General features: G+C 37.2%; 1 protein-coding gene across 1 annotated transcript in view; it reads left to right on the top strand.

The window, feature by feature from the left end:
* PGM5 (phosphoglucomutase 5) overlaps positions 1-18,497 on the top strand; it is a 159,949-nt gene that overhangs the window by 21,027 nt on the left and 120,425 nt on the right. The window contains exons 3-6 of the mRNA XM_069474146.1: positions 3,534-3,680; positions 6,666-6,791; positions 10,753-10,943; positions 11,547-11,701. Of these exons, the coding sequence (XP_069330247.1) occupies positions 3,534-3,680; positions 6,666-6,791; positions 10,753-10,943; positions 11,547-11,701 (619 nt within the window). The remainder of the gene's footprint in view (positions 1-3,533; positions 3,681-6,665; positions 6,792-10,752; positions 10,944-11,546; positions 11,702-18,497) is intronic.

The following is an 18,497-nucleotide window of genomic DNA, read 5'->3' as shown; positions in this document are numbered from 1 at the left end:
TTTACTATCTACATGTATCCCATAACATCATGTTGTAAACCTCAAATATGCACATATTCACAATAGAATTTACTTTAAAAAACACCATATAAGTGCACTATCTTTGAAGGTACGATAAGAGATGTGCTGCTTCACTAAAAAAGTATATCTGGGATCTACATCTAATCTTGCAGCAGCTATTGAGGATTTCAGGAAAAAAATACACAATTTTCAGATATTCTATATGCTGATCACATGTGAAATTGGGCTTAGAAAATGGTAATTTGTAAAGAAATGTAATACAGCTGTATATATAAATTACCAAGCTAAATGGATTTCAAGTAAGCATTTAAAATTAATATCTGGTTTCATATCTTGCAACAGTATCTCAGTTATCTCTATAATAGCCTGTAAGACATAATGGAAGAAAAGTATAATTTGTAGACAAAATCACAGGAGGTTATGAGACCTACTCAGTCATAACCCTGAATGGGGGGTGGGAGTTGAACTCATCACTCAACCTATGACTATGTGGAAAATCCTTCCTCTAACATTTAATTCTTCATGTTTGCAATATCTTGGCACCTTTAATGAAATTAACATTCCTAATGGCACATAGAGAGATTCAACTGGTTTCTTCCTGCTAAAAGTAGAATACGTTTTACCATAACATCCTTCTGAAATTGCAGGCATTCATCTCTTCTGATTGTGTATCATACACCTGATTGTGTGTCCACAGATACATCTTATGGAATAAGTTAAAGGACTAAGTGTCCATGGAAGTGGCACATCCAGGGAAAAATGGGACACATTTGGAGCCATGTTGCTTTTTAAATATATTTACAGAACACGACCATTCTGAGCATGTTTTTAATCAGAAGGGAAGATGCTAGCGGCAAGGAGAAATGGAAACAAAGATAAATAAACTGATGTTTTGAATACTTGCAATGTGCTAGGAGCCCTACTCAGCACTTTTCATACATTACCCCACGTAATCTTCATAACAACTCGATGATGTAACTGAGGAATAAAATGGTTAAAAAAGCTTGACCAGTATCACACAATGAGTAAGTTGTGGAGCTAACTTAAACTCTAGATGGAAGGGGGCAGAACTTCTGAGTAAAAAGTCAAAGATGTGTAAAGAAGCAACTTTGAGGAATGTAGAATAGAAGTTTTGGGAAATAGCTGCCTGTATCTGTTAAAATATGAAGATAATGGGACAAGACGAGAGAAGGGACTTGGGATAAATGGAAATGGTTTGTAAAAGGTACTCTGGGAAATTTGTTGAGGATTCTTGAGAAGTTGTGAGGACCAAGGTGAAGTTGAGGACCCTCATTCTTAGGGGGAGCCAGTTTGTGTGATTTCATGACTGCCCCCGTCAATGAATGGCAGTCTGGGAATGGCAGCAGTAGGGGCAGATGATGGTGGTGTCCTGAGATTGGCGAATGGCAGTGTGGGCATGGCAGGGCGTCCAGAGGGATAGTGATTGTTAAGAGTGTTCAAGCTGACATCAAACTGTTAGGATTCACATCCAGCCTCTGTGATGTGACCTTGGTTAAGGTACTCCATCTCTTCCAGTTTCAGTTTCTCCATTTTGGAAATGAGGGTAATAATTCCATATAAAGTGTGCAATGTGGTATATGTAAGTTTCAATAAATATTGGCTTGCATTATTATGCTAACAAAGGCATAGCTCGAATGGTGGGGCACAGGGTCCTGTCTGGGATAAGAGACAAATGAAACTGAAATAGCCTGATGGCCTGGTATGAATTAAGTGAGGCAGACATCAGGATAGGAGTGAGAAGCAAGTTCAGAGTCAGCTTGATGGAAGGGAAGGAATTTGTGGACCGAGGAGGCTCACATTTGATACTTTTGAAAGTTGGATTTTAAAGGACAATAATATTTAAGGTATGACTGTGCCAGGTACTAGTTAAAGTGAAATAAAGAGGAACATCGTTGAAGTGGAAGATGTCAAGGAGCTTGGAAGTTGTCAAGTAATTCAGACGTTGTTGATGAACTCCAAGGTTATCAGCATGTATGGCTGAGTGGCACCATAGACAGTGATCTAGAGTGCTAGAACAGGCTTTACTTTTGGAAACCAGTGTGCACTGGTGTTGAACTTCTTGAAAATGATGGACACAGCCAAACAACATAGTGTGGTGCCTGGGGTGTAGGGGATGTAGGGGGATTTTCATCATTCTCCGATCTGGCAAGCATAAAAAACACAAAAACTAAACAAAATGACTTATTTTTAAGTTTTGTGAAGGGAAAAAAAAAGTAAGAAGTGAAGGAAAGCACTATGTTTATTTCTTTGAGGTCTTTACTTTTCCTATATGACAAGAGAATTGTTGGTAAGATCTACTGGGCTGTCTTCTCCCCCACCTACTGGAATGAGGCTATTGCTATTTCTTTTTATGAGCGTTTAGTGGGATACAGTGATGGTGCTGTATTCTAAGGCAGCATTGTCCAATAGAAATATATTGTGAGTCACATATATAATTTAAAATTTTTTAGTAGGCACATTACAAAAGTAAAAAAAGTGAAATTAATAATATTTTTTATTGAACCTACTGTATTCAAAATATTATCATTTTAAATGTTATCAGCATAAAAATAATTAATGCAATTTATTATGTTTTTCTTCTAACTCTCCAAAATTTGGTGTGCATTTTACAATTATAGCACATCTCAATTTGACTAGCTACATTTCAGGTACTCAACAGCCAAATGTAACTCGTGACTATTGAATTCAACAGTGCAGCTCTAAGGATTGGAATATAAAATAAATCAAGAAACAATTTTTTGTTCAGTAGAAAGTTACAATGTAGTTGGCAAGTAAGATTCATGCACAAAGCTATCTATCTATCCTTTATATTTTAGATCTTTCAATCTCCTTATTTATTTGATTCTCAACCTTGTTGCAAAAAAATATCTAAAGTGGCTTGCATTAAGATATACACATTAAAAAGAAAAAAAAAGGAGAATAAGTATTGCTTTCCTGTTCAATTCATGTTCAATTTTTAGTTGAGCCTCATTTTAAAAACTTGGGGGTAATGAGAGACTGTGAGTTGGGGAAAATAATTAATTTACCCTGTTAAGCTCACACATCAATGAGGCAGCAGAGCTGGGAGTAGAAATCATATTTTATTTCTCTAGGTGCACTTGGGAAGCTGCAGTGTAAATCTGGGATCCCTCACTTCTGTCAAATGCATATCCTGTTTGTGTCTCATATCCTGAATAAAGCTGATTACATAACCGGGTCTCCCTGGCAGGTGTGAAACTATTTTTAGGGAAGACGTATCATTGCTTAGAAGTGGATTAAAACAAACAAACATGTGGGTTACCAGTCTGCATAGAACAGGTGAGGCCGACCAAATTTCCTCCATACTGGATGACAGCATAAGAAATAGCAAGGCTAATTGAACTGTGAACCGTTGCTCATTGTTTAGAGAATAAATGAATCTCTCCTGCGTGGTGGGAGGGGATGGTAACATTTCTCTGATTGAACTCCTGAGACTTTTTTAAAAATGTATTTTTTTGGTGTTCAAATTTTAGGTCCTGCACCAGATGTTGTCTCAGACAAAATCTATCAGATCAGCAAAACAATTGAGGAATATGCCATATGTCCTGATCTTCGAATCGATTTATCTCGACTAGGAAGACAAGAATTTGATCTGGAGAACAAATTCAAACCATTCAGAGGTAATAGAGGAATTATATTTTGAAGAAGTCAGAATAACTCCATCGACAGGGGTGACTGTAGTTTCTGCAGGGAAGTGTATTCATGAAAATTATTGAATTATCAGTCTCGGGGTGACTCTTGATAAACATGTGGACACTGAAGGTAGTGCAGAGAGAAATGAGAGTAGCCAAGATATTCAGAACTAGAGACTTTCAAAAACCACTTGTCAAACTCTACATAATTTTCAACATAGGAAAAATTTCATGGTTGACTCCATTATAGCATTCCAAGAATAGGCTGTGAATTGCCAAAACTTGTCTTTGATTTTCTAAGCTTTGAAGGTGAAGATGCTGGAATACCTTAGACAGTTAAGAAGAGACCTAACAAGTCAATGGGGTTATTAAATTTCTCACAGAAGGTAGGAGTTTCTTTTCTAAGCCAGAACCATGTAGATCAGCTTAATTTAATGCACAATTTATTGATCACTTGCTCTGTACCAGCACTGTGTTAGGAGATTTTACAAAGAAATTCAGTAACTACCAAATGTATTTTACTCAGGTGATTAAAAAATTAAAGAACCAAAATGAGATTGCCAAAAATATTATATTGCAGAGTGAACACAACACAACTTCTAAAGTAGTCAGAACATAACTTTTTATGTTATAGATTAATTTCAAACCATATAGTATCAACATTAATACCATGTATGTACATTTCATTCCCCCCTCTATTTTATCCTGTTGCTTTTTCCTAGAAGGCATGCAAGTAGCAACAGAACTAACATGTTTTACTCTGTTAGTGCCCCTATAAGCTTGAATACAGTTTTGTGCTAAGATGGTATCATCATTTTACAAGAAATTTAACTTAGCTAAAAAGATAGCTGGTTCATGGACACATGGTATTTTAGGAACAGAGAAAAGTTTAAAATGGACTGTTCAGGAGTCACAGTGTCAGACCAATGCTACCAAATCTTTCTTGAAAAGCTTTGAGTCAATTGTTTGCTTAGCTAGTGTGCAGAAATTTGTTGAAAGTCATGTGATGCTCACTGGACGCAACAGTGACTGCTTTTATTAACCTAGCTGAAAGCATGCACATGCATATGCATGCACACATACGGAATGGCTAGACAACGGAAGGCAAGGGACATGTTGTATAAACAAAATGATTTGGCTATGCTTGATTACATATGTTTGGAAGGACTACACTCTAAAATGACAGAAAAATCAGGCATTGCCATCAGGAAGAAGTTTTCTTTCTTTCTCACTTGCTTGCTTCCTTGCTTTCATCTTCACAATTTTTATAGTTGCCCAAGAGACCCCAGTCTTTGGTGAGCTCAGATTCAGGCCCATTGCTGCAGCCACATTGCTAGTTGAATGAATTTTCTAAACTGCTACCGATACCAGGAAGTGGGTGGAGGGATTCCCTGGCTCCCAAGAAACAATCTGGAGATAATCATTTGGGATAATTTATGTGCTATATTCTTTCTGTTTCAAATGTTGAGCAATCTTGAGTTGATTGGAAACAAATCTGTCCTTGGCATTTCAACTTAAAGTGTCCGGAGCATGAACTATTTGATATGAACTTTCAATTTTCACTGACTTCTCCTTGCTTCCTTGTTTTTCCCATTTCTGTTTGGCACTACGTGTTATCTATTGTAAAGACCAATGTATTTAGGTAAATGGTCCAAGAATTGAAGAAACGGAATAAAATTGCCAGAAATATTATATCTTAACATAGAGTAAAACTTCTATTTAAGGAACAACCTTTTATTTTATTGTGGTAAAATATACATAAAATTTATATTGCACAAAATTGCCATTTTAACCATTTTTAGGTATACAGTTCATATGGATTAATTTTTAATTATTTTATAAGTTAATATACCTCTCATATCAAAAGATAATTTTAAACTCTCAATTTCCTTAAAAAGTAATTACATTATATTTGAATGGGCACAAATGCAACATTAATTTAAGTGCAAGAAAAATATTGTTAGATGTGTACTTGACCAGATGAAGGGATGATTTCATGTCACTTATTAAAATTTCATCCATTAAATGTTGCATCTGGATTTACAGAAAATTATTGAAGGTGGATTGGTAATATCTTCAGTAGATGTTTAAGTACTTCAAGGTTCCAAAGTAGTATGTATTTGAAAAATTTGCAGAACAGTGTTCATTAAGTTTGAAAATTTAACTATAAACTTAAAAATCAGAGCTCCTGGGCAAATCTTAGTGCCTAACGTGTCAAATATTTACTACTTCTACGAAAAATGCTTTCTGAGTATCGATTATGGTACTAATTGCTAAGTTTGAAAAATGTAATGTATTCTGGGTTGTCAAGGAAAAGACTTATTTTGGATTCCTGGTCATTGGGTGATGCCAGATGCTGGAGAGCATTTGTGTTTAATAGGGATTTCTAGATATTTGCCATTCATCTGGAAATTGGGTACTAGATTAGGCATGAAAGATTTCAGGCAAACTCAGGAGTATATTCTTCATTGTTAATTCTGAATCTGGTGCGCACAATGGCATTTGGAAAATAGGGGTCACTTCTTAGGTCACTCTTTGATTTGTTTCATACCAGCTGAGTCATTCTTTGGCTAACTCCCGCAGGAAAGGCAACTGGATATGCGAGGATGCCCCTTAGCTTTGAGAGGTGTACATTTTTTGGGAAGGAGGCGGTGGAAAGAAGATGGGGGCAGAGGTAACAGGGCTCATTTTTGTATTAATTTATTCTTGTGGTTGATTTTTCACTTGCAAAGAAGAATTTATAACTTGCTATTATTTACACCCATTCAGCATCTGAAAAGTTTGTAGTATCTTGATTGTGCCTTTATTTGTGGTTTTGTCTACAAATGGACGTTTTACTTCTCACATGATGTGTGGGGTAATGATGGAATTGTCAGGATTTCATGCTATTAGGGTAGTGATTCGTTTTTATGCTTCCAAGTATCTTTCCTGGGTATACAGCATTGACATTTCCTTTTGTTTTCCTATCTTTAGTGGAGATAGTGGACCCGGTGGATATCTATCTCAACCTCCTTCGAACCATCTTTGACTTTAATGCCATCAAGAGTCTGCTGACTGGGCCCAGCCAACTGAAGATCCGCGTTGATGCAATGCATGGAGGTGAGCCCTTGGTTTTCTATAAATCAATGGGCAAGAAATGTCGAGACCTCTACACATGTTGGGTTTTTGAGATTATGAGGAAGGTTGGATTCATAGATATTCACACATGTGTATGTTCAGATATTTAGAATGTTCTGGAAAACTTCAGGATTCTAATTTCTCTCTTATAATGCGAATGAAAACAAATGTTCAACAAATGAGTTTGAAGCTATTCCTGTTTGAGTGTGGAGGGGATAGAGTAACACTGTAGTTCTTTATTTATTTGATCATGCTACATGCCATAGTTTAAACAGCCAAATAGTTCAAGGTTTATTATGAAAAAAATCTATCCTGAACTGCTTTCTTCCCTCCAATTTCCTACTTTCCAAAGTCAACCTTCTTCAACTCCTTTAGCTGTTTCTTTTAGTATTTATATCCCTATGACTCAATACCGTGACTATACAGCTCCTTGTTGATTTTTCAGCTTTGTGCTTTATAGACTTCACACTGTGGAGGGTGAGTTTGTAGTTATTTTTCACCCTCTCCACCCGCCAAATTCAAGCAAACTTCCCTAATTTAATTATAGCATCAGTTTGGTAAGATCAGTATCCATCATTTACATTATCACAGCACTGCTGAGCTGTGCCACATTTTATATTTCCTTTATAGCACAACTGTTTGATTTCCTTGGAATTAGTAATTGCCTTATTTTCTCATTGCTTGCCTTTTATTAAATGTATTTACCATTATTAACCCCCAGACTCTTCCCAGTGTCTAAGTCTTCTCTCACTTCACTTTGCTGGAGACCTCTATCTGATCCACTCTGCCCTGGCTGCTCTCCAAGCCTGCGGGAATCTCCCCTATCATCACTGTAGTAATTTTCTTTACTTTTCTCCTATGTTGACTTTCCTGTTTTCTGGTTCTTTCGTCTTCCTCTTTCTTGATTTACACCTACATTTTGAAGGAACATGTTTTCCAGGAACTCTGTGAGAGAAAGCTCGTGTAGGTAATTGTTTGGAGTCATTGCATATCCAAAAATGTCTTTTTTTTTCTATGCTCACTCTTGATTGATATGTCTTGGTATAAAAATCTAAGTTCGATATATTATTTTCCTTCAGAAGTTTAAGGATATTGCTCCACTGCCTTATAGGTATTAGTATTGAACTTGAGATATCAAATACCATTCTGATTTTTAATCCATTGTATGAAGCCTTTCTTTTGTCTTCTCTGAAAGCTTTTAGGGCCTTTGACTTATCTCCAGTGTCCCTCCATTCTACAATAGTGAATCTTAGTGTCAGATTATTTCTTTCTATTTTGCTGGGCATTTGATGGGCCCTTTCGTTCTGGACACTGTGTCTTTTGATTCTGGAAAATTTCTTGAATTACTTCTTGGGCAATTTTCTCCCTTATTTTTTCTCTTTGCATTCTTTCCAGAATGGCTACTGTTTGGATAGTACCTTCCTGAACTGATCCTTTAATTATTCTCTTCCTCCCTTCCCTCCTCGATTTTCCATCTTTTTATTTTGTCCTACTTTCTGGGAGATTTCCTCCACTTTATCTTCCAGTCCTTCCATTAGGTTTTTCAGTTCTACTATAACATTTTTTAGTTGTGCTCCTATTTGTTTATTTTCCAACTATTTTCTCATTTAAAAATAGTATCCTAGTCATGTTCCATGGATGCCATATATTTTTAAAGTCAGGTTTACTGACGTATAAGTGACATATGGTAAAACTCACATAAAACTCACTCCTTGCAGATGTACAGTTTGATAAGATTTGACAAACATATAGTCATGTAACCACTGTCATAATCAAGATATAGAATATTTCCATCACTCCAAAAAGTTTCCTTGTGGCCCTTTGTAGTCAAGCCCTTATTCCTACCCCCCCAGCAACCACTCATCTGTTTTCTGTCTCCATAGTTTTGCCTTTTCCAGAAAGCCACATAAAAGGAAGGACATAGCATGTAGCCTTTTGCTTCAGGCTTCTTCCCTTCAGCATCGTGTTTTTGAAATGCTCTCATGGTGTTGCATGGATTAGTGGTTGTTCCTTGTTACTGCTGAGTAGTATTTCATTGTATTGAAGTACCACAGTTTTTTTTATCCATTCACTGATTGATGAAAACCCCTAGTTTTTGGGTATTGTAAACAAAACTTCTATAAACATTCACGAACAAGTCTTTATGGGAACATATGTTTTCATTTGTTTTGGGTAAATACCTAGGAGTGGGATTGCTGAATCATATGGTAAGTGTATGCTTAACTTTATAAGAAACTGCCAAACTGTTTTCCAAAATAGTTGTACCATTTATGCCACTAGCAGTGTATTAGGGCTCCTGGTTCTCTGTATCCTCACCAACACTTGGTATTGTTAGTCGTTTTAATTTTAGCCATTCTACTCTATCTTGTAAATATCTATTAAGATATTGTGGATATATTTGAAAAAGCTTTCTTCTCCCTATATCAGTTCTGGTTCCTCTATGTTTCTCTTTACTCTGTTTGTTTGTTTTTGGTCTCATCTTAAGTACATTCCTCAAAATTTTGGTGATCTTTGGCTGTCTGGCATGTTTAAGAGTGAGGCACTAAAAATCTGTTGGGCACTCTGAGCTGATTGTGGGTATTATACCCATGGGCTTTACTCTAAGGGCTTTTGGCTGGGATATTCTGTTTTTTCCTGTTGGGCTGATCAGATTTACCAGAAAAAGATCTTTCAGGTTCTTGCCTTAGCATTATATGGCCTGAAGGGAAGACAGCTTCTATTTCCAAATAGTTTGAGCAGTATTTCTGGGTTTGTAACTGAACAAGCCCAGTTTGTACTGTATCTGCATCTTTGAATCAATTACTCTGGCTGGGGCTGGAGCACCCTGGTTGAGCAGACCTAGGTTACTTTTTACCTTCTCTGCTTTGGGGGAAGTGGGATTTAGCCATACCCAGACCACATGAGCTGAGATGGGGAAGGCAGTGGTTCTTCCAAAGAAACCCCAAATGCTGCATCTAGAGGAAAGGGAATGGGTGCTGGGCAGGCAAAATCAAGAGATGGTCACTACTGGAGGATTGTGTTGTACTGGTGGGAAGTAAGTAGGAAGCAGTACTTCACATACATGTCAGCTAGCAAGATTACATGCTGGTCACCAAATGGGCCTTATGTTCTAACCTATTCTTTTGCTCATAATGTTCCTTCCATCTGGATGGCTTCCTACTCCCAACCCCTGTCAAATTTATATTCTTCTTTCAAGTTCCTTCAGAAATGCTGCTTTCTCCTTAAAGCCTTACCTGTGGTCATTGCTTTTCTTGAGCCACTGGATCTAATTATTTCGTAAATGTGCATTGACGGGCACATCTCTTTTAGTTTTAACACTGCTGTCACTAATCTGCAGCCTTGCCTCACCCCACTGCTAGAGTAAGAGCCCAGTAATGTAGGAACTGTGTCTTTGTATCCCTGCAATGTGATCCCTTCAGGTCATAACATAAGAGTTCCACGTTAGGCACCCCATAAATGGTCATTGAACTGGAGAATACTACTACTTAGCATTTATTTTGTAAAATGTGCTTAGTTTTATATGCTTCAGTGGTTTACAGTGTTTAATTATATACTTGGCAAGACCCAAATGATTGCAGAGACAAAAAGCATTGCTAGAGCCCTTTAGTGCTTTTGCATATATTCAGCTAAAGCTTTTAATACATGAAAAACAACAGACAATGAATCATTATTACATAGCTGATTTCTTTCTGGCAATGTTTTAGAAAAGTGTGGGGAGAAAAATTTCATGTAACTGTATTATTGAATATATCTTCTAATGCCTAATACAATAACTGGCACACAGTAGATGTGTAATAAATTCTGTGTTGTGTCTTGAAAAAAACCTGTAGAATTTATCTTTTCCTTATGAGTTATTAAATGGCCTTTCTTATTCTAACCATAACAAAATACCCTGGGGGAGGGTTCTGAAAATATTTGACATTTCTGTGCATCTTATTTTTAGTTATGGGACCCTATGTGAGAAAAGTTCTGTGTGATGAGCTGGGGGCCCCAGCCAACTCTGCAATAAACTGTGTTCCCCTGGAAGACTTTGGAGGGCAACATCCTGACCCAAACCTGACATATGCAACGACTCTTCTGGAAGCCATGAAAGGAGGGGAATATGGATTTGGAGCTGCATTTGATGCTGATGGGGTAAGTAGAAAAGTTTTTCTGCCTGCTGACCCTTTGACCATATAATGAGTCAAATCTTGGAAATCAGAGAATTAATACATACACACATCTGGAGCTAACACGTTTGGGGTACGTGTGCTCTAACTGGCTCTGCGTCTGCTCTTCTGTGTCATGGAAAAGTATTGCAATTAAATAGCCCTTACTTTTCTTAGTTATAGATTGGCATTATGTTATAAAGAGGTTGTTTCTTTTTTTTAAAAAAAGTTGTTCACACAACAAACCTTTATGCACAGCTGGTTTGCTTGAAAGAACCATGTTAATCAACCAGCTATTTCTGCAAGAACCCCGTTCTCCATTCCATTTGGGGAAAGAAGGAATTAAGCATCCGGAGCGTGAGGTAGTAGTCCACATTTCAATAGGTGAAACGTTCCCAGTTGTGTCAAGATTCTTGGCCTTTGATATTCAGGGCTTTAAAAGAAGCTTTCCCATGCTCTCTTTGGACTTGTTCAAGTTATTATATTATTAAATATAAGATGACAGTGAAGTGGCTCGTGATGATTATAGGAATGGGCTGTTAGTACCAGATGCTTCTGTCTGATCATTTTCACACATTCCTTCCCACAGGACCGTTATATGATCCTAGGCCAAAATGGTTTCTTTGTGAGCCCTTCTGACTCCCTGGCCATCATTGCTGCCAATCTCTCTTGCATTCCATACTTCCGTCAGATGGGGGTCCGCGGGTTTGGGAGGAGTATGCCAACCAGCATGGCCCTGGACAGGTAAGCAAGGATGTCACCATGAGAAACTTTATGGTAGACTTCTGATGTCAATTTCTCCTTCGTTGGTAGCTGGCACTCATTCTCCCCTACTCCATGTGGAACTTGTTGAAAGCACAGGAGCTTAGAGACATGGTATAGTGTACTGGGTAGGAAATGGAGAATCAGGTGGCCTGAGCTGAATTCTTGGTTCTGCCACTTATTAGCTGTGGGAACTTGAAACACATATTTGATTGCTGTGCCTCAGTTTTCTTATCTGTAAAATAGGAATAATAGTAGCATATGGATTGTTCTGCAGTATAAGTAAGGGGAATCATGTAAAACGTTTAACAGAGTGACTGGTACATAGTAAATACTACATAAATGTGTTTAGTAACAAAACTTACTAAATCTGAAAGTATATATAAGTGAGGTGGAAAGAGCATGGGTTTTGAGGTCAGATTATATTATGTTCAAATGCTAGCTTGTACCCTTATTAGCTCTGTAAAAATAGGGATGATACTTCATAGGTTTGTTGTAAGAATGAAATGAGATAGTACATGGAAAGTGCCCAACAGGAGATTCACTTAGTAGGGGCTTACACAGTGTTAGGTTTCTTTCTTCTTGCCCTATCCATCCTTACTATCTCTTATCTTATATTATAAAATAGTGAATTTCAGAGTCTAATATTTTCAAACAGTGTCTATTATTATGGAAGCAGTACATGTGCATGGTGGAAAGTTAGAAAGCACAAGCAAATAAGAAAATGTAAACCTCATACCCTCTTCCCTGAGTTACCTATGTTAATAGGTAAATGTATATTCCTTACTGGATCTCTTTCTATACATATATATTATACACATATAATTAAAATACTTAATGTAACATACATATACATATATATTTGTCTTTTATAATACCAAAAAGATATCAGAAAGTACATACTGCTTATAAACTGCTTTTTCTTATCCATCAGCAATTGCCAACTTCCTATTAACAAATTTCTAAGTCATCTGAAGTCAAGGTTGTATTTAAATTCCCCCTGAGTGTTCCCAGAATGCCTTTTATGGATGGTTTTCCCAAGTAGTGTCCCATCCAAGACCACGTGTCCCATCTGGTTATGTCCATTCAGTCTTTGTTCATCTAGCACACAATCCTTTTATTTTCTCTTTCACTTAATGCCAATGACTTTTGAAGAGATCTGACCAGTTGTCCTGCAGAATCCCACCTTTTGGGATTGCGTGTTTATTTTCTCCTAGTGTTATTTATTCATTCATTCATGAGATAAAGTGTTTGAGATACACTTGATACATTCATGAGATACAGTGAAATGCATAGCCTTAAAGGGTACAATTCAATGAGTTTTAAAAAATGTACATCTGTGTAACGACCAACTGAGATTAAGATATGGAACATTCCCATCACCTCAGAAAGTTTCCCTGTGTCTTCTCCCAATCCTCGGTGGGCAACCTTGTTATACCTTCTGTTGCCATATGTATGTTTGCCAATTGTTAAACTTCACAGAAATGGAATTGTATACTATGTACTCATTGTAACTGACCCTTTTCACTTAATATATATTTTCAACTCATTTACATCCATTACATATGTCAGTATTTCATTCCTTTTTGATGCATCATATACTAATGTTTAAATATATCACAATTTATTTTTGCAATCTCCTGTTGATGGACATTTGGTTGTTTCCTGTTATTAGCTATTATGATTCACGTTGCTATGAGAATTCTTACACAGGTCTTTTTGTGGATGCATCTTCATTACTCCTGCGTAAATATTTAGGGATAGAAGGCTGGTTGTAGGGTAGATGTATGTTTCAGTTTACAAGAAACTGCCAAACTGGTTTCCATTTTACACTCTTATTTGCAATGTATGAGAGTTTCAGTTACTTCCTATCCTAATCAACATACGATGTGGCCAGTCTTTTTTATTTTAGCCATTTTAGAGCATGCAAAATATTATTTCTCTGTGTCTTAGACTTGCATCATCCCAGTAATTAGTGATGTCGAGCTCCTTTTCATATGCTGGTTTGGCCATTTTTGTAACTTCTTTTGCTATATGTCTGTTCAAAGTGTATTTGCTCATTTTTAAAGGTGGGCTGATTATCTTTTTTGCTATTGATTTGTAGAAGTTCTTTATATATTCTGGATAATAAATTTTTTGTCATATATATGTATTGAAAATATTTTCTCTCTACCTGTTGCTTGCCTTTTCATTTTCTTAATAATGTCTTTTGATGAGATGACATTTTAAATTTTGATGAAGTCTAGTTTATTTTTTCTTATAATTAATAATATGGTTATTATATGTATTTGTGTCTTCTACAAGAAATATTTGCTTTCCCCAAAGTCAGAAAGATACTTTCCCTCTGTTTTCTTCTAGAATTCATTGTAGCTTTAACTTTTATATTTATATCTATGATAATTTTGAATTAATTTTGTGTAGTGTGAAGTAGGGGTCATGGTTTCACGTTTTCCCCATATGCAGTTGTTCTAATCCTATTTATTGAGAAGAATTTTCTTTTCCCTGAACAGCCTTGGTGACTTTATTATTATATGTGGTCAAAACAATTGACAATATATATGTGGACCTGCTTTAGGATTTTGTTCCATTGATCTATTTGTTGATCCTTATGCAAATATTACACTGGAATCAGGTGAACCCTCCATTACTTTTTTCTTCTTTCTCAAATTAAAAGAAAATTCTATATTCTAGGTCCTCTGCATTTTATTTACATTTTAGAATCAACATCTCAATTTCTATAAAAGCCTATTGTGATTTTGATTGGGATCATATTGAATCTATAGGGTGATTTGGGGAGGGTTGCATTTTAATAATATTGAGTCTTCCAATTTATGAATGTGATATGTCTCTGTTTTTTGGTTTTCTTTAATTTCTTTTACATATATTTGGTGCTTTTAGTGTAGACATCTGACACAATTTTTCTTAAATTTATTCCTGAGTATTTTTATGTATTTTGGTGCTATTGTAAATGGAATAATTTTATAAATTTAATTTTCTAATTGCTGTTTGATATTATTTCTAATTAATATTCTAATATTTCTAATTAATATTAGAAATACAGTTGATTTTTGTAAATTGGCCTTGTATTCTTCCACCAGAGGGGAGAAGAATCATATAGGTTTTGGATGCCTCCCACTTTACTTCTCTCCCTGAGGTGATATTGACATCAAGTCCATGATAGTGAACTAAATTCAGTTTAAAATTCTTGCCTGGCAGCACCAAAGAGTAGGGTGTGTGAGTCCATATTTTTTTTTTCATTTAGCTTTGCTTATATATTTCCTTACAAAAAAAAAAAAACCAACTCAGTAAAACTGTAGAGAAAAAAGCAAAAATGGGACCATCTCTAGAAATTGAGAAGTCAGAGTCATATAGGATCCTGAGTGCTATATAGGTTATTTGACAATATGGAAGTATATTTAACCCTTCCACTTATACAGAATTTTATAATTTAGAAAGAATTTTTATACATCATCTTACTTTATCTTTGCAATGATTTAATGAGATAATTGGAATGGGCATTACTCTCCTCATATTAAAGATGTTGAACCAATGATCAGAGAGGTTAAGTGACTTGTATAAGGTCCCACAGCTAATTAGAAATTGACCTAAGATTTGAAACTAGGTTTTCTGCTGTAGTGTACTACTGCATCTGCCTGGTAACTACAGTGAGATCAGGAGGATCCCTGAGAAACCAGTTGAGAATATTGCCCAACTCTCCTGTGGGGTAGCCAGCAACTTTCCAAATCATCGCCGGGAGAGGCTGGTTTCATTCTGACAACAAAAACCATTTGTCCTCTTTTCTTGTGGAAATTTCCCACTGGTTCTTGATTTCACTTTATTCCCCCTTTCCCAATAAATCTCTGTTTCAGTCAGAAACCAGAGGCCTTGCTTAGAAATTTCACAATGGACCTGTTCTGATATGTAAGTGACCATTTAAAAGGATTATTCATGCTTGCTGGTTGGGATTCAGAATTCCGTGGTGCTCTGACGTGGTAATTTGTCTTGGGTATTTGATCTGTTGTGTGGCTCCCAGGTGGATTCTCATGATGTACACTTTATAAGTTTTCTTCTTCCTAGGTAAAATAAATGTGGCTTCAAAATTTTGATCTCAATAGTGGTTTCCCATATAGCTTAATTTTTTTAAAAAAATTAATAAATTCACAGGAATGTGCCCATAAATGCCAGCCCTGGAAGAATGGCCACTGAGTATGTTGTTGAGACACATTAAACGGCACATTTGCCTAAACCCCTGGGATTCCAGAATAAGAGGGCGGGGGCTGTACACTTGAAACTGATGAATTATTCAGACAAACTTTTATTGTTCGCAGACAATTGTGGTTCCCCGAGGGAAGACTTTCGGTTATCTTTAATTTCTACTCTTACAGTGTCACTAAAACAAGGATTCCATTTACCCCAGAATGATACTGTCTCGGCCTTGAAAGTGGCATTCTTTTGGGGCTTTGTCATTCTGAATGTATCTGATTTGTGGCTGGAGATGAGTCTGTGTTGCTGAAAACATTTTGGTCCAAATGATTTGTGAAGTAAAGCAATTCAAAGTATATTTGTGGCCGAAAGTCCATCTCCACCCCACACAGAGGTATTAAATAATCCTTTGTGTCATCATCCTTCAATAATATTTATGGAGCACCCATCTGTGCTTGGGGCAGTGCCAAATGCTGTGCAAAATAAGGCAAACACACGCAGACTTGAGCCCTACTCACTAGAGATATTTACAGTCTCAAACAAGGGTACACCCATCTACACTCAGAGGAGCCAGATCTGAGAAGTATGTTTTGACTACAAGAAAGGCCATCTGGGGTCCACCACCCATAAACATGGTGCTGGGGGAATTAGTCCTCTATTTGCTCTTTGTGTCACCCCTGCTGTTCACCATTTATTCACTCCAGAAATATTTATTAAGGACCTTCTATGTCCTAGACATTGTCCCCATGGTGGAACTTACAATCTAATGGGGAAGACAGCAAATAACAAGTAAGGAAAAAATATGGAAACACAATTATAATACAGGTTAAGGGAAATGGACTTGGTGCATTACTAATTGGTTCATACAGAGTACCCAGGGAAGGACTTGCTGAGAAGGTTATGGGCAGGACCAAAGATAAGAAACATGCAGCTGGACCTGGCTGTGATGTTGAAATTAGAAATGACCCATAGTCCATATGAAAATACTTTCTCCTCAGAATGTAGTCTACAGCCATTTGTTGCCAATCTCCAATCTAAAACATGTACTATAGCTTTATCTTGAACATACTCAGTTGGTCTCTGGAATCCAGACAGTATTAATCCTGCAAGAATGCAGGTTTCTACTGATCTATAGTGATCTTGATTCTTACCATGTCCTTTAGATCGCTGCTAGTTCATCTCCCAGATCAGTCATGATGGATGACAGAAATGGGAGAGATAGCAAGTGGGCTAATATCTAATTACTCAGTCTCCTATACGTTGCTTCTGCCACAGAATGATGGGAATTATTTTCCCTCAGCAGATAAATATGTTCAAGAATCTCCTGTATTATTAAAAAAAAAGCCCTTATCATAGTAGTTATTGCCCTGAAACTCTTTATAGTTGATTCAGTTAGGATCAAGGAAGGAAAGAGATGGCAACCTGAAAAGGGATTTGCTAGGGAGAACTTAATAATAGTAACTTAATAACCTGGTCTATAGAGGTATGATTGAGGCTCAGGAAACAAAATAGGTCAAGAAGGAATGGGGAGGGGAACCTAGGACTAGAAATAGTAGGAAGCTGTTAACACCCCAGGACTGAGAAGGGGTGGGGGAAGGATTGGAGTAGCCATAGCCTGGTGAGGTCTGGAGCTGTGGAAGATGGGCTGTCAGACAGGAGCTGAACTGGGGAGGGAGGAAGAAACACCCTGGCTTCTCTCTTTTCTCATCCTCCAGTCTCCTGCTGGAGCCTCCTATGGGCCAAACCCAGCTGGAAGACAGAGGGCAGCCTGTGGAGTCCAGCCTGCCAGGGAAGGAAGCAGGAGACTGAATGAAGTGGGGACTCCAGGGTGGAAAGGGGCAAACGAAGAACAACCAGCACAGCCAGCACAATGGCCAGTCTTTCTGCTAATCTGTCCTTGCTCATCTCCTAGTCTCATCCTCTTCCCTCTGTGTTGGCCCTCAGGCACAGAGAGTTGAGTTAATCATACTCATCATTGAATAATCTTTTCATAATTGGTCCGATGGAAGGTCCATTTCTCATTACTTAAAAAAAATTAATGTGTATCTTTTTTTCTGAGATTGGCTGGACCACCATAGACAACCACAAGAATGTATTTTTTAGGTAGTCTTTTGTGTATATTGTTTTATTTGCATATGTTTTTATGTATTGTGACTAGTACTGTGTAACAGATTATATTTGATTTCTTACTTTTTTCCACTAAAACTATGTTTTAAGATCCTCTCCGTGGCTCTGCGTGCATGCAGGGCGTTGCTTCTGACTCTGCATCACAGTCCGTGTGCATCCTGGCATTCTGCCTCTCACGTCCCTCAGCAGTGACAGTCAGACTGCCTTGCGCCCTGCCGCGTAGGCCCCCTGTGCACGTGTGTGGGACTTCTGTAAGATGTGTATCCAGGAGCAGAATTGTCAGGTCAGAGGGGTGTCTGTACTTAATTTAGTCCATTTTGACCAAATACTGTTAGATTGGACTGCAGATTGCCTTCTCTCATATACTTCCACCAGTTCCTGAGTTTCTGTGTCTTCAAATACAGGCCAACACTTTATGTTATGTAGCTTTCTAATTTTTCTCTGGTAG

This window comes from Eulemur rufifrons, chromosome 7 (genome assembly GCF_041146395.1).
Source record: "Eulemur rufifrons isolate Redbay chromosome 7, OSU_ERuf_1, whole genome shotgun sequence".
NCBI classification, from domain to species: Eukaryota; Metazoa; Chordata; class Mammalia; order Primates; family Lemuridae; genus Eulemur; species Eulemur rufifrons.
This window is presented reverse-complemented; position numbering and strand designations above follow the sequence as displayed.